Raw genomic sequence first — 16,612 nt, forward strand, 5'->3', positions numbered from 1 at the left:
ATTGAAATGAGAGCCTTTACCACTCTGCTGCTTAAATGCAGCCAAGAAATCAATGCAGTCAAGAAGTCAAGACAACACGGTCATGTGAAAAAATATGTCAGTTTTCCAATAAGTCTGATAAAAAATAAAAGACACAAAGTACTGCCATTGCAGAGTTAAGAATACACAGGAACACACAGAATATTTGATTAAAACTAGATTAAAGCAAAATATCTGGAGGAGTCATGCAGATGTTAATATTTTTGAGGATTTACTCTAACTCCAGCTGAAATAAAATCATGAGATTTTTGTCCTTTGTATGTGTTCCAGGATTGATTCCAAAGATGTCAGTGACATATTTATGTATCTAAATGCTGTATGGGAAGTTGATATATGCAAAGGCACCCAACAGACTTTTGCATTGACCTTAGTAGTAAGTATGTGCTATTAGGAGATAGAAACCTAACAGAGCTGGAGAGTAGTTCATTCGTATCATACTTTTTACAGTGAAACAGATGTCTGAGAGCTGCATTGTTCCTCTGGACTCTCTATTAGGTAGTATGTTGATTTGTTTGTAAGCTGCCACCCAACAACATTCAACCACTGCCTTTTCAAAAAAGCAGTACAAAAATTTAATTAAACAGCAAGGCAGAAATAGGACTTCTTATTTTTGATGACTGTCACATCACATCAAGCATTCAGTATGACTGAATAAATTGCATTATCTTTATATATAAAGAATAGAGCCCACTCCAGTGAGAAATGTCTCCCTCTGAAAGCCTTCACCATCTCGGTTCTTCAGTTTATCAACAAAGGCTGCCGTGTGAGAGACCCTGCACTGATTCTCCTCTTGCTAAAACTGAGAATTAATCGCCCTCTCTTTTAGGTGCTTTCTTCTCTTGTCAGGTACTTCCCTGGTAGATCATCCTCGTCAGGAGCCATGAGTCTGATCCATCTTGGCTGGCTGCATTTGCAGATGAGCTCTTAAACAGCATGTCATCTGCATGTACCATCTTTTCTCATGGGAAAATCGATGCTGACTTTAATGGAAATTATTTGCCTGCTTGAGTACTGACAGAAGTTCATTCAATTATCTGATTATCTGTGATACAGAATCCTTTAAATGTATGTTGTTTTGCCCAGTATACATTCTCTCCCCCTAAGGATGTAGTTGCTAAAAAGGTAGCTCTTCAGCTAGCCAGGCCCACTAAGATGTTCAAATTCTTCTAGCACCCAGCAGAGTGTTAGAACTGCGTTGCTATAGCCAGACAGGGCTTGACTGGCACTGTAACATGGCCCCACATACACACCAATGTCATGAATGTCATAAAAGACAGCTAATTCTGTCTTCTTTGAAATCTATATTCATTTTTCAGACAAATGATTTGTAATAATTTTACCTATGAACTGAATAACAAAACTTAACTGCTAATGTCAGCAAAATTTGTACTTTAGGCTAACAATCCAGTGCATGTCAAGATATTTGTACTGATAGTAGCTTTTTCTGTCATGTTTTAAGGAAAGTAGTAAAGAATTGAATGAAAGAATGAAAGAAGTAACTTTGGAAAATAATGTTTCTGCTTGGGAGTTCATGTATTGCTACAGTCTGAAAGCTGAAAAATAGTAGATACAGCTATAGTTATTTTTATTCTGATCTCATTTCATATACTGTAGGCATGCCCATATTTTAGTGAACAATGATATAACACGACCTTTATGGGCAAGAGGAAATACACTCAAAAGTAGTAAACTGCCAGCTTCTTTGGAAATGAACTCCCATCTTCTTGAAGTACAGCACCATTGACCTCTGTAAAGTTACTGCCTGTGAAAAGAGATGGCAAGACTCTTGTGCTCAAATTCAAAATCAAATATTCTGCTTTTAGTTCAAATAAAGCCTTTAGGGATGCTGACTAAAATACCTTTTTTTTTTTTCTGAAGTCTGACTGATAGTGAGGACAGAGCACAAGATCTAGCAATTGCTTATTCCTCTGGGCTAGCTATTCTTCGTTTTTGCTGCAGATTGCCTACAGCTTTATTTCCAGTTGGTTTTGTTTTCTGCACTTGGGCAAAGTAAAATTCTGTTCTTAGAATTACAGTTTTGTTGCATATTATAATATTTCAMTCTACATGGACAGATCTTCCCTTGAAGGGAGTGATCTTGGTGGCAAAACTTGACCTTTGAAAGTAGAAGGTTAGCCTTTCCATGAATAAAATCTTAAACATATGCAAGTATTTAAACCTCACATGAGGCCTACTTTAAATCTCATTAGAAATGGAAGCAATCTTTCTTCAGGCTACAATGGCACTTGGATCAGGATCTTTGTTTAAAACTGATTAATTTCTGTCAGTGAGCAGGCTGGGCATGTAAAGGAAGTTGATCTGGTTCTTGGCCTGTGCCTGATCAGCTCTGCTTCCCCAAAGATATTATAGTGGCAGGGGTAGACTGGTAAATACTAAGACTTCTCCAACAGTAAACTGAGGTCCCTATGGTGTAGATTGAGCTATTGACCAATGTTGTGAGAATCCCAGGTAAATATCTTCCTTGACTATTTGTATTCTTTGTCTTCTACGACCCCACTTTGAGCGTGGCCTGGCGTGATCCAGCCATGATGTGGGGAACAGTAGCATCAAAGGGAAAAGTTATAGTATAGTCACAAATAGTTGTAGGTGCAAGTGTCCTTGCAGCTATCTGTGTATGTATACAGAGCAGGATATGTCAAATTTTGACCAATGAGAATATATAGAAAGATAGCCAGATGTCAAAAAAAAAAAAAAGTAAAAATTTTAAAAATATTCAGAAAAAAAAAAAAAGAGAGAACAGTATATGATAACAGCAGTTTTCCAGGCACTTGCTAATCCTTAGGCTAACAAAGTTGTTTCGATAGTGGTAGGACTAGACAGAGTCAGAAACATCTTGGTTAGGCCACAAAAAAAGAAAGTCCAAAAAGACTGTCTGTAATTACGCTGCAAACTATGTCAGGCAATAAATGGAATTTGTGTCCCACCGTTTTAGCTGTCTTCTTGGAAAAAGACCTTGATGTTTTAAATTAATGGTTCTTTTTGTAAAAGTAAGTAGTGAACAAAAGCATTAGTCTTCAAGCAAGCTGAGTCAAGGAGCAAATARTATGTTGACCTGCTGTTAGGTTTTGCTCTGGGCCCATCATTTCAAGATAGACATGATGCAGTGTTATTCRTCAGCCTATTCATCTCTGAATTCAGCTCAAAAATGCTTTCAAGAGATCTCTTGGGGCTTGCTGAGCTCCCAACATTGCTGCCCTCTCTGACCAGTGCTTCTATTTTCATCTTTTCCATGTGGTTATGATCTCCTTTCTGTATTAACGTTTGGAGGAAACAAGGAATGTCAAGTATTTGCCTTTTGCCGGAGCCCTTGAATCTTTTTATTATTGTATAAACACCTATCTGCTCTATTTAATTTGTAAAATGCTAGCGTTGAAAAGCTTTTGTGATGCTGATGATGTTGAAAAACTATTTAAGGAAGAATATCAGCATTTAGCATCAAATTGATATATCCTGTAGTTATTGGTTGAAATGGAGTGAGTCACTAAAGGATGCTACTTCCAAACAGGAAGACAATGACACCACATCAATTCCACTATTGTCATAGTAACCACAATATTTGTTTTTAATTATCTGGAACTTTATAGTGAAAACAGCACAAGAAGGGGGGAAAAAGAAAGCAAAAAAATAGTAACACACGAAATGCTGCATCTCTGCCCACCCAAGCTGAAAGAAGATGAAAGGTGAATGACATCTGAGTGTGCTGTGTTCTATTAAGATAGTAGAATAAAACTTCCCCCAGTGGGATTAAATTAGTTTACCTGCCAGATAAACCTCTGGTGAACAGATCACTAACAAATTTCTGTTTGCAGTTAAAGAATAGATACTAAAGGATTGTCTTTTGGGAGAAAATCCAGGCCCGCACCCAAATTCTCTCTTCTGTTAGCAAATCTCAACCCTTCTGATCTGAGCTCCACATGTCGTTGGGACATGTGGACTGCACTTCCATGGTATCTTGCTACGGTCATGTAATCAGTTAAGAAGAATCTTAATTCAGAAAACTTTGAAGAAAAATGGTTAAAGCATTTAATGAAATGCTATGTTTAGAGGTGTTTTTTTTTAATAATTAGATAAATCCTTTTATGCTTATGTGAATCTTTCTCTTCCATGGAAGACGTATTTGTTTTCTTCTTCAACATCTCTAAATGACTTGTGAAGGACCTTCCAGATTTTGCTTTTTCTCTTGTTGGTGCATATTGTTGGTATGCATGAAGAATTCCTCAAAAATACATTATTTCATATAAGATCAGATAGAAAGTTAGAAAGATTATTGAGATAGTGGATGCTAGAATCATTGATGTTTGACACTTTTTTTCCATATATGCTGAATATTTTAACATTTTCTAAGAAATTGCACATAGACCTCTGGGTCTGCAGAGAACAATGTGAATGAGAGATGGGCACTATGAACTATTATATTATATTATTATTATATTATTATATTATATTAATTAATTAATTAATAATTATTGGGTTTGTTTAGGATAGAGAGAACAAGATAAATCTCAAATCTCATGTCTAAACTGTGCAGCAAGGCTGTAGCTTCTCTGTTAAGGGTACTAAGTGGTGGTCTATTGGCCTGGCAAGTAGGAGTTTACCTGTGTAATGCCCCCCTTTCCCCCCCCCCCCAAAAAAAAAAGAGAAACCCTCACCCTGAATTATTTTTTTCTGGGGAATATAGAGCTACTACRTATATATCCTGCTTAATCAATATAGTTTAGTGTGTGTTATGGTTTACATTTCATTTTCTTATAAATTAAATTTATATAATAGCAATGTATATATATATATTTTATATAAATATATATTGTTATAATTTTTAAATTAAATTAACTTATAATTTTTTAAAGATTTATACTTAATTTTACATAGATGTTATATAAATAATAAATACATGGTCAGCCATCATTCATAACACCGATATTGAGGAATTTGTAATGCACTTCAGTCACATCAGATTTTCAACTTGTTTTTCTTTACACAATTSCAAGAATTTTGAAATATGAGTTACACTGTTCAATCCAGAAGCAAAGTCTAATAAGAAGAATCAAGTACGGATTTTAATCTCAAGACTTTCACGTCATTTTTATTAACTTTACTGGGCTGGTTTATGGTATGTGAGCAGCTGGTTAGCAAGACTCCATCTCTCTTAAAGRCAGTGTAAGTGAGTTAAAGTAAAACCTAAATCATTAAGGAAACCTAAGTTACTATTTTTGCCTTTGAATGACTCATGTCTTTCAGCAACATGAGGTCTGCACCACTTGTCATCCACCAGCTCTGGAGCCCGACCGAGCTGTTTCTATGACACCAAGGGAGTCCTGCACTGCAGCAACCCAACCCGTAGTGTTGCCTGATTATTTCCAATATGTGATTTGCTCATACTGGATTTCTCTCTTGCAGATTGTGGGGGCTGTGGTTCAGAAATAAAAAACGGGCAATCGCTGGTCGCTTTGGACAAGCACTGGCATTTGGGTTGTTTTAAGTGCAATACGTGTGGCAAGCTACTGAATGCAGAGTACATCAGCAAGTAAGTGGAAATCAGGGCATCTTATCTCATTTTTAGTCTTCTTTTGATGCARAGCGGTTAGTTTGGTGTTGCAGATGCTTTAGGTTTTCATCGCTCTTTGGGGTTAGGTAGAAGATTAGAGATTGATGTCAAGCTTTTCTCTGTATGTTTTCCATAAGAAAGATGCCAAATTCAGACTGAATTTGACAACAGTGATGGGAGTCAGCAAAAAGCACACACAGACCAGGCTCTGTGCCAGCACTCAGATCAGGCCAGTGTGATACAGGCCTATCCCTGGCCAGGGCAACAGAGAGTTGCTTCCTCTTTAGAGGAGATTGGTCTGTGATGAAATTGTCCTCAAACAAAAAATAGCTCAGTCCCCAGTGCTCTTATGTTCAGACATAGTGGACTTTCAGACCCATTGGCTCGCTGATATTCAATATGTCTTTGGGTTTACATTAATACAAGTATAACATCTAATTTCACAGCTGGCACTGGAAATTGGGAAAACCTCTAATGCAAAATATTATTAAATAAAACCTTACATTATCCCAAATTCCATGCTACTGTGCTGTGTTTCAGTACAGCACTTGGTTGTTTTTCAGCAACAAAAAAACCCTTAAGCTGTAAAGATATATTTATTACAAAGTCCTCTCTGAAAAACAGTTGAAAGCCAAACAAAACAATTCAGTGGAAGAAACATCCCTGCTTCAATTATTTCAGTTAATTATTATGAGAACTTATGGGTTATTCTCTAAGCAATCCAACATTTATGCTATAAAATTAATTTTTATGTTTCTCTAGAGGAAGGTCCACACAAATTATTCCTGTGCTAATAAATCTATTTGATGGTGGGGTCTTTTAGCATGTTATGCACTAACACGCTGAACATAATTTATACTGAATTTGTACTTTCAAGTRGGAGGAAGAGATGTCTCCATATTTCTCAGCAATAAGTTTTTTTCATTCATCAGTTTATTGAGCTAAATACATGATTTTGATAGATTTTATTTAAAACATCTCTTTACCTCTTCTAAGGAAAATATGCTTTTTAGAAACTAAGTTAATATCCTAGTATGTCTCTGGAGTAGCCATTATTTTAACGGATGGCAGCATAGATAGATAGATAGATAGATAGATAGATAGATATTTGCCTTGCTCAGTAATAGGAAGCAGATTAACAGATATATTAATTCAGAGTAATATTGCAGGCACTTTGGTTCTGGTTGTTTGGAATAAAAGCTAAGAGTACCACTTTTAATCTTTGAATTTTTAGATTAAAAGTCACTTATAGTAGTTAAGCCACAATTGGGATACCATCTAATGTTGTGGCTGGGAGGGAAGAGAGTGCTGAATTTGGTGACAAAACAGTAAAGTGGAATTGTGGTGCCCTTGGAAGGCTGGGGATCAGATATGGAGGATCAGGTATTTCCTATACATTGACTATTCAATTTCTTTAAAAAATAGTAAATACTGGATTTAGCAGGGGATAAATCCATAAACAATGTCCATTGAAATGTGAACAAACTTCAGCTGTGAAGTCTGCCAGACCACCTGTAATTCCATTTAACCTAATCTCCATATTGTCTGTCATTTTTTCCCTAGAGATGGCATTCCATACTGTGAAACGGACTATCATGCAAAGTTTGGTATCAGATGTGACAATTGTGAAAAGTATATCACAGGAAGAGTGCTTGAGGTAAGGAGACTCTCACCTTGAACAGCTCTCAAAGTATACAGAGAGACCTACTCATTTATGTGTATTCATATGCTCAAAAATGAGTGTTAATGCAACACTGTAATGTTAGTTTTATGAAATACAAGGAACTTTTTATACAACTCTTTTCTATTTGTTAATGGTCTGATGAGGCATATATTTCTTAAATGGATAATTGTGGTACTGGAGAACATTCAGGTAGAAGAAATAGTAAGCAAACAAGTTATCAAGCACAATTTAATACTTAGGCTGTCATAAATTCTACTTTCTGATTCCATTTTCCATTTTCCAGAGTTAGTATGGAACTGCTGAAAAAATGCTGAATCATTCAAAATGTATCTTTGCACTCAGAAATGGGTTTCTATGCGAGTCTGTTGTTTTAAAAAGAAAGGAAGATGTTTAGTGAAGGTGGATGTGTGTACTTTATCCAAAAATCATTTCTGCATAATTTAGAAATGAGTATTTTCCTTCAATCTGCATGTGTTTATGCCAGGATCTAAGTGCATAGTTGTCCAGTCAATGTTAAAATTTACCCAGATTTTCCTTCTGCTTTTTCCTTCATCTTGGTACGTGTCACCAGTTTGGGGATCAAGGTGATTGCCCAGTTCAGTCTTTGCTGTTGATGAGTTCAGGTARCTTGGAACTAAAAGGAAGGCAAATTTTTCTGTCAGAAAAAGAATCGCTGTTAGTCATGCGCAGACTTTTAACTATGCCAGAGGTAGGCAATACTAGCTGTAGAAACCATTGAGAAACAAGTGTAAGGAATCCGTGAATCCATACTCATTGGCACAACACAGCATAGTGTTAGTGCATATTAGGAAAAYAGATTTCAAATAAGAGATTTAAAAGAGCATAAAGACATCTTTTTAGCTATTTACAGTCAGCTCTCTCAAGTGGGAGATGCAAACGAGGAGAAAATACAGCCTTCAAAAATAGAAAGGGTAACCAGTGGAAGCTTTGACAATCAGTCTTTTGACATTGAATAAAAAGTGGTGGGTAGGGGTGGCTTTGTGAGCAAAGACAATTGCTTCACATTTGATGTGGTGAAAAAGCAGACAAGTCAATCAACCACAGCAGGTTATAGGGAGTGAGAAATGCATAGGTGAAGAACAAAATCTCCAGCTTTACCCATTGCTCTTGGCTTCATAGTACATAAATGTTTTTCTGGCCTAGTTCTTAATTGTCTTGCAAAATCTGTACAGAAAATCTCTTCTTAAGTGGTAGAATTTACTCTTAATTTGGTCAGACAGTGGCATATGGTAAGAAGTGGCTAAGAGCTAGGCCCTTACATGGCTATGTGATTGTAGAAAAGAAGAAAGATAAAACAAAATTGTGTGGGGTGACAGTGTTYTGTTTGTTTTGTGGGATCTAGGGGTACACGGGGTTGTATCCATTCCCTCCAGTTGCTTGGAGAGAGCATATTGGGCAGCATGACAGAATTCCTTGTTTTTAATGTAGTTGGGCAACAAAAAAGTTGAGGAAAGATCATTCTTTAATGACCATCAGTGGCAGTAGCTTCCATCTTCACAGCCGTAGCTTCACTGCCTCTGATTACATATGGCTTTTCCAGAGAAGCTGCGAAATATCATCAGCTTGTTGTAGGTCAAGGTAATGATTTCAGTTACTGTGCATGTGTCTCCCTACTTCTGCTTGTTACCCAATGGTGCCCTGATAAAAATGCAGCAGTCTTGCTTGATACTCATGCAAAGTCTTTCTGTGGTAGTAACTTTGGTTGAAGTCAGTGACATTAAACAATGGAAAAATACTGATGCAAGAGGTATAAGATACTAAAAACTAAAAGAAGAGCAGGGCAGGTAAGTTGGAGAAAAAGGACTTTTGCAGTTTGTAAAAACACAGTGGCATCAGAAAATGTCACTAGCAGATAGGCAAGAAATGATGAAGTTAGTATGAAGCAGAGAGTGACCATRTTGACCTTCAATGCCTGGAGGTTTGTTACTAAATCTGGAAATKTTATGGTCTAGAACTTTCTTTTCATAAAGTAATACAAAAAGTGGTTGGTTTGTGTACAAGAAAACTAATGACATATAAATATGGATTTATGTCCTCTATCATGTAGTGTAACAATTGAAATGGACACTAAGCTCCATAGTTACTAGTGGAGAACAATCAGATGAGCAGATGAGTACATGCATCTCATTTCGTTAGGAGGCTAGACTAATAACCATGGCCTAAACATCCAGATTTGAAAGAACACAGTGCCTGTATCTGTACCTAACACTGCTAAATCATTTATTGTTTATTTGTGACAGACAGACTTGCTGTGAAGGCTTGGAATTAGGGCTGATATCTTTGGTTTCTCTAACATCCGCCTTGGCATTTGCTTGTCACAAGTCAGCTGCGTGGTCTATTTATGTATTGCCTAGTCACAAAGACAGAAAAAAGAAAAAGTAGCCATGGCTACACGGCTACATTTTAGGAGATTTTCATGGAATTCTCTGGAATCCTGAAACACTTTTCAGTATCTTTATGATATTGATTATAATCTGGAGATTAACAGGAATTATAGGGCAAATAGGGCAATTGCTGTTAACGCCTGTGATACTTATTAARAGTGAACCAGTTTTCCAAGGGAGCTGCTGCAAGCCATCTCTTCGCTCGTATTAAAACTCAATTGGACAGGGCACTGGAAAATCTTTGTTAGGGAGCAGTCCTGCAATAACAAAGGGAGGGGCTCGATGACCTAATAGGATTTTTTCTGTCTCTGATTGCTGTGATAACGTCAGCAGGACACCTGCTTCCACAATTCTTCTGTGTCTAGATTTTTAATATTGCCTCCTTTTCCAACACTTGGTCATTTTGCATGTTTATTCAGCAGGAGAGGAAGGGAGAGTCAAGTAGTGTCAATTACTGATAACTTATAAAAATACGTCTGCTTTTGTAGATTGTCAGCCAAATACAATGATGATTTAGTTACTTAAACCCTTCCTTTAGCCTATTTGCTGAGGATCAAATCCATTCCATGCAGTAAGTGGGCTTAAATACATCATAGTTCTGTTTATTCTCTTCTTGTTCCTTTTCTTCATCCTCAATTCACTTACCCCAGGAGCTTGCACTGAAAAAGCTACAAAAAGGGCAGATCAGGGATAGTTTGACTTAAACAAAGAGCAGTACAACTGGAAAAAAAGTTTGGGGAGGAAGAAAGGTATATTTTAATGTTTATAGTATAACTGTTCCAAATTCAGAAATTGCTAACATGAAACAATGCAGAAAAAATACATTTTAATATACCAAGCTGTTGATTTTTTATGACCAGCCATTTCCCTTTTGTCTTGCTGTAGTCTGTTTCTCTGCATCTGGCACTAAAAATATGTTTTTCTCTCTTTTTCTATAACTCAAACAGCTATTTATTAATTAAAATATCAAGCTGTGCTAATAAGCATGTCATAAAGACAGACAAAATGAATGTAAGAGCCTTTAAAGAAAAATACTGTGTTTTGCATGATAACTTAGAGCCTGGTACAACTGCCTTGGAAGACAGTTTCCATTTATTTGAGGATTTTTAATCAATTTTCTAGTTTTGTTTTACCAGAAAAATGGAGATGGAGGTTCCCTACCTGTTTGTCCTTCCCACATGAGAAGCCAGGGCTCCTCTTGGCTCTTATGGGGCCCATGCCTGGATTCCCTTTTCACAGCAGTGGTGGGCATGGATGGGGTGTGCTTAAAGAAATCTTAAAAAAAAAAAAAAACACAAATATATTTTGTTTCATTTGTAAATCATCATTTGAAAGAAGGTCTAGATGTCGAAACTGCTGCTAGTGACAAACTTCATCTCAGAACCACAGCCTCTGTATTTGTACATGATCAGCTTATAGTTACTAACTCTTCTGATTAAAGCTGATTGATTTTCAGCTTTTTGGATTTTCTCCTTTTCTTCTGATGGACTCTATGGGAATTACACGGACAATAGTCTTAATTGCTCTTAGTTCTGCGTTGCAGAAGGCGAGGTGGCCGCTTGCACGGGGATGGAAATGCAGGGCTTGCTTGGGGGAGCTGCCTGGTCCCTGCCCTCCACAACTCACTGTAGCCATCACTCATAAACAAACCCATYTTCCTCCGCTGCCCACTAGTGTTTTGAATTTCACGAATAAAGGTGACAAAGTAACACCCCGGAGGATATGCTTTGCAAAAGGACTCTTGGGGATTATTTACATGCAACCCCCAATTGCTCCTCTAAACACTGCGGCATATTTTTAGCTTTAGACTAGATTTCTGTCTTCAGCTGTCCCATGATTTACAGCTACATGCTTATGGCTTAAGTGTGTCCTATAGAAACTGGTGAAACTGGCCTTGTCCTTTGCTTAAACACACAGCTGGCGTCCAGACAAAAGGCAGCCTAGTGCTCAGTATATGCTGGGGAAAAAAGGGTTAACATTTTTCTATTTTACATGTATGTGCAAGTGTCTAGGAAGGCATAATCAATATCTCTTTGAATCTATTAATCATAGCTATAATGTTGTTTAAAATGCGGAACCAAATGTGGTAGATAGTAGACAATGGACCAGAAATGTCAATTCAAGATTACAGGCTAGATGTGCCAATTAAATGCCAATTATACCTCAGTGATTTATTAGTTAAAAATGAGCCTTTGTGTGTTTGTGTGGTTTGTTTGTTTGTTTTTTTACTTGCCCTAAGGTCSAGCTCTTTGTGTTTGCAGCCACAGCAACTTTGTAAATCAGTAGCTTTTCCCTTACAAAAGTCTCTGTATAGCACCGAGACGAGACTAATTCCTTGCAGCAGGGTGTACAGATTCCTGCCTGCAGTGTGGAATAATGGTTCATTCTGCAATGCCTGTTATCCTGCTGTTTCACTAGCCACAAAAACCTGGTGATGTGTGAAAGGTACTTCAGCAGCTTATAATATAGGCATTAATACCGAAACACGCAGCAAAAGGGGCTCCTTCTACATGAACAGAGTGTTTCCTGTAGCATGGACAATCTTGAAAAGACTGTCAAAGCAGCAGAAGCATCCAAGTGTCAGTGCTAATCCTCACTTAGAAACTGCTCTCTACGCCAGTCTTCTCCCATCGCGAGAGAAGAAAAGGAAAACTCTTGAAAAAGATACGTCTAAATAAATCGGCTTTAGCTCTTGCAGAAGGAAACCAACTAAGGTAGGAAATATATTAACTAGCACTTTTAGTGAATAGCATTTCTGGAGATATAGCATGTTTTGCAGTTTGATAATGYTCTCTGTTTTGGTGCCACTTGCGTTTGTCGGAGCCTGCTGGTTTGCAAAGGCGAGGTAATCATCTTTGCATAGGGTCTGAATTTGGCTGGGTAAATGTTAACTGCTAATCAGCTGAGTTAGACTAAATATTAAGAATACAGATCACAGTGTCTTTTTGCTTTAATACAGACATAATTAAATGTATTATCAACAAGCATAAAAATAGCAATGAAAATGCATTTGACCTTAGATTTTTGCCTTTTCTGTAAATCTGTTCAAATAATTTGGATTTATTCACCTTGCCTTCCTTGCACCCTCRCACTTTCCCTCCATCAACAGCCTCTTCTCCCCAGAAAAAGAAGGGGAGCTATGCCTATTTATATTAATTACATGAACTATGAAAACTCAGAGCTGTTGACATGTCAGGAAAAATTAATACTAAAAGAATCTCTTTACATAATTAATACCCTGTAAGTCAGTTTGGGGGATTATTTATTAAGCCCTGAATAAAAAATTTGCTGATAGCTTAAGCCTATGCATTTTTACCAAAGTAAGAAAATCTGCAACCTATTTATAAATAAACATTTAAAAAAAAGAAAAAAAACAAACTTTAAGACTTGAAATAAAGTTCTTGATACTGAGATAAGAATGATCCTTGCGGGATGTTTAGTTTAGTTTTTTTCCAATTTTTTGCTTTCTTTGATCATGCATGCACAGAAGAGGTCCATGAAAGTGCATTGCTTTGCACTTGTGTCTGTGTGGGGTTGTGGATGTTAGAGGGACTTGGAAAGCGGAGGACAGGAGAGTGAGGTCTACAGCTTCTCAATAGGCAAAAATGTAGCATTATTAATCAGTTGAGATAATTTTGCATCGAAACTGTTATCTCAGTGGTCACCTTGTGCCATTTGAACTTCGGGTACAAGCTGCACACAGCGAGCCCGTTAGAGAGTCTGTCTAAGCAACGTGTTGCTGTGGCGATGCATTCCCTTCTCATCCAACGTGTACTTGTTTGCCAGCATTTGGATATACCGACGAGGTAAAACATTGCACTTTGGGGATGTTTTCGGTTCCTCCTCATCATGCTCTGCATAATTGCTTTGATACTTCTCTGTGTTCTGCTCTGTGCCTGGGGCACCCTGGCAGCATCCCAGCTGCCTCCCCACGTGCCCTGCAACGCAGCCACGGTGCAGCCAGCAGCAGAGCAGCCTCCCCCCAGCTCTCTGCAGTAACCATGGCAGTGGCCTAACATTTAGCTCTGTCTAGCACCCTTCAATGTGCTTGTGGCAGTTGCCTTTGCTGATAACGTATTGCCAGGATATTCCAACCCATGTAACAACTGCCATCTGTAATTAGCAGGAATGCAGGCTGCCTTGAACATACAAGAATTTCCCCTGCCAACATTTTTGTGTTCCTTTGAAATCCTTTTTCACCCCAAAGAAAGAGCTCTTGAATTGTACTTTGATGGTGGAAAGTGCTGATGAATATGGAGCTAGCAACTTCCTACCCTGGGGAAATRCTGCTGAAGTCAGTCATGCATCTGTGGTAGTAACATTGCAGGTCCTAGTTTGGGACCTAAGGTTTGGAGTTCCAAAATAGCAGCTTTTATTCGGATACGTGAGGAGAGGCAGCTTCTGCCCCAGGTGTTTGCAGCCTGGGATCAAATGAGGATCAGCCTCACTGATCCTCACTGGATTTGATCCAGTTTGCAGCCTGGATCAAATGAGGCATCAGGTTAGCCGTACTTGTGTCTGTGCTGTCTTCCATTTGATAACATGCATGGAAATATGATAATACTGACGGTACAATTTTGGCTGCCATTTCATTCTTCCTGCCTGAAATGGGTGGGCTAAACCAACAGCTGCAAAATTGAGGCCAAGTCACCTTTCTGTTCTTTGTTCACTCCCTCTCCCTCATCAAGGGATGGCAAAAGTGAGAGCCAGCTGCAGCTTGTGTTGGCCCCGAAGTGGGTTTTAAGGAGTGGGAGAGGAAAGTTGAAAAGAAGTGAAGGAGGATGTTGAGCAAATGGAAAACAGAAGCCTCTTAAGTCTCAGTGGGTGGCAAGAAAAATTTGCAAAGCTGAGTAGAAGACAAAAGGAGTAGCATGCACCTTACATAAGACAACAGAGTACAAAGTTAGTGTTTTTAGGCATGTCTGATCATTTTTATAGGACTGCATACCAGATTGGTCAGAAAAGGTACAATTGGTCTTTCTCAACTCTTGTCTGCCTGCTACTGTGAATCAGAACTTATTTGCAGATATTACAGAATGAAATTGTGGTTTTAACAGTCCTKATTTTTTTTTTTTGAATCTTTTTCTTAATTATTCCCTTTAGGATTTTTTATTATTTTCGTATTTCTCTCCCAAGCATTAGGAAATTCTCCTTTTGAGAGTTCAGCACACAGTAAGTTACTACCAGTCTGAGATAAATRTCCCTGCTGGTACATTCGATTCTGCGCTTTCTACCTGGAAGACTAAAGAGTGTGTGGGAGGCAGTAAAAATGACTCAGAKGTGGGTGGGAAGTCTCAAGGCTCTGCAAAGCACGGGGGGATGAGCCAGAGCTAAGACAATATGAAATAACTGCACATGTGAGACAGCTAAAGCTGTACGTAATGCTGCAGGTGCATGTGCTGGTCACTTCACATGACTCTTGGCATCCTTGGGGTGACAGATGAATCCAGCAAGGAGAAGCCTCGGAGAAGGATTAATTCACAGCATTGCACTACTTCTACGCTGGTGTAAGCCCGTTTGCCCTGGCACACTGCTGAAATGACTCAGTGGTGAGTCAGGCCCACTGTGACTAAGAGAATTAGTAAAACAATCCTTCGGTTTATTCTCTCCCTGCCTCTCCTCTCTCACTTTTCTCTCCACAGCCCTGTTAGGTAGCAGAGTAAATAGATGTTTTGCTGACTACCCCTGTGTCGACAGTGTTGTCTGTCCCTTCAGACTCGTGACAGATGTTTACTAACCATTGCTATATACAACTATTCCTGATTAACTCTTCCACGTGTTCTGTAGCATATGCAAAGTTCTGGCCTTGCTGTAAATGTGAGCGGGGATTGCGTGTGGCTACACTTAACGCTAGTAACTGAGCACGATTTTCTGCTACAAGCAGCAACAGCTGTCTGATTTTGTGAACGTCACCTCCCTTGTTTGAAGATGCTGGGTAGCATCTGGAACCAGCGTGGTGCATGTAAAGTGCGGTGGTGCCAGTGCAAACGCAGAGTTGTAAGTGCAGCTGTTGAGCCATGCCTGATGGTGCTGCAGCTTCCACATCCTGCTCTGGAAATCACAGCAGCAGCACCTGCAAAGACAAAGGCCTGCACCCACTGTTTTACTCGGTCTCTAGCACTGAAGCCCATAACCATATGTTGATGCYGTGGCCAGGAATGGGGCATAAGCAAGAAGAACCCCTGGTTTTCAGCTGGGTTAGGTAGAATACCTTGGAAAGAAAACTCCAGTCCAGTTCTGGGCTGTTTGGTGACATGATTGCTAGATGAAAACTAATCCAGCTCTGGGAGCAGGAGCTAGAAGYCTGGCTCAGCCAAAGTCAGTGGGCTGCTTTTACTGACAGAAATTGTGAGTTTGTCTCTATAAATCAGTGCATTGACTGACTGCATCCAAAAAGTGTTGTATTTTATTCAAAAACTTTATTGATGTTCATAAAAATSTAGAGTTCTTTTTTATACCTGTATTTATTATCTGTTTCCCATACATTTCAGCCACCTAAGGAAAAAAAAATGATAAAAATAGTCTGGTTATAATGTTSATTTTAAAAATGAATGATGAAATACAAGCGTGACAAAACGAATGTTATATAAAGGAGCTCAGTGTATATTCCAAAAAAACTTCMCAGTGAAAGTACACGCTTCTCAATGTTGAATTTAAAATGATAGATGATGAACTTTCCTTAGCAGGTTAAGTTAGGTGCTCTTTGTCTCCCCAGTTCTACTCATATGAATGCACAGATGTAGCTGAAAAGCTTTAGAGGATTAATTTTCCAAGGAGTTGTATCTTAATTTGAAATTCCCTTTTAATATGACATATATCAAGCACATCTTGATTTCAGTGTGTTTTGTGTTCATTTATTAGTGTTTGGAAATAGATATCTGGGGTTTTGCACTCTTAGCAACTGCATGAGAGGCCAGG

At 38.4% G+C, this 16,612-nt stretch overlaps 1 protein-coding gene across 11 annotated transcripts in view; it reads left to right on the plus strand.

The window, feature by feature from the left end:
- ABLIM2 (actin binding LIM protein family member 2) overlaps positions 1-16,612 on the plus strand; it is a 126,271-nt gene that overhangs the window by 53,981 nt on the left and 55,678 nt on the right. For all 11 annotated transcript variants that reach the window (XM_026034078.1, XM_026034077.1, XM_026034081.1 and 8 more), the window contains exons 5-6: positions 5,458-5,584; positions 7,169-7,262. In XM_026034078.1, the coding sequence (XP_025889863.1) occupies positions 5,458-5,584; positions 7,169-7,262 (221 nt within the window). The remainder of the gene's footprint in view (positions 1-5,457; positions 5,585-7,168; positions 7,263-16,612) is intronic.

The sequence above is a fragment of the Nothoprocta perdicaria genome, unplaced genomic scaffold, assembly GCF_003342845.1.
Source record: "Nothoprocta perdicaria isolate Ctin4 unplaced genomic scaffold, notPer1 scaffold_14, whole genome shotgun sequence".
In the NCBI taxonomy this organism is placed as follows: Eukaryota; Metazoa; Chordata; class Aves; order Tinamiformes; family Tinamidae; genus Nothoprocta; species Nothoprocta perdicaria.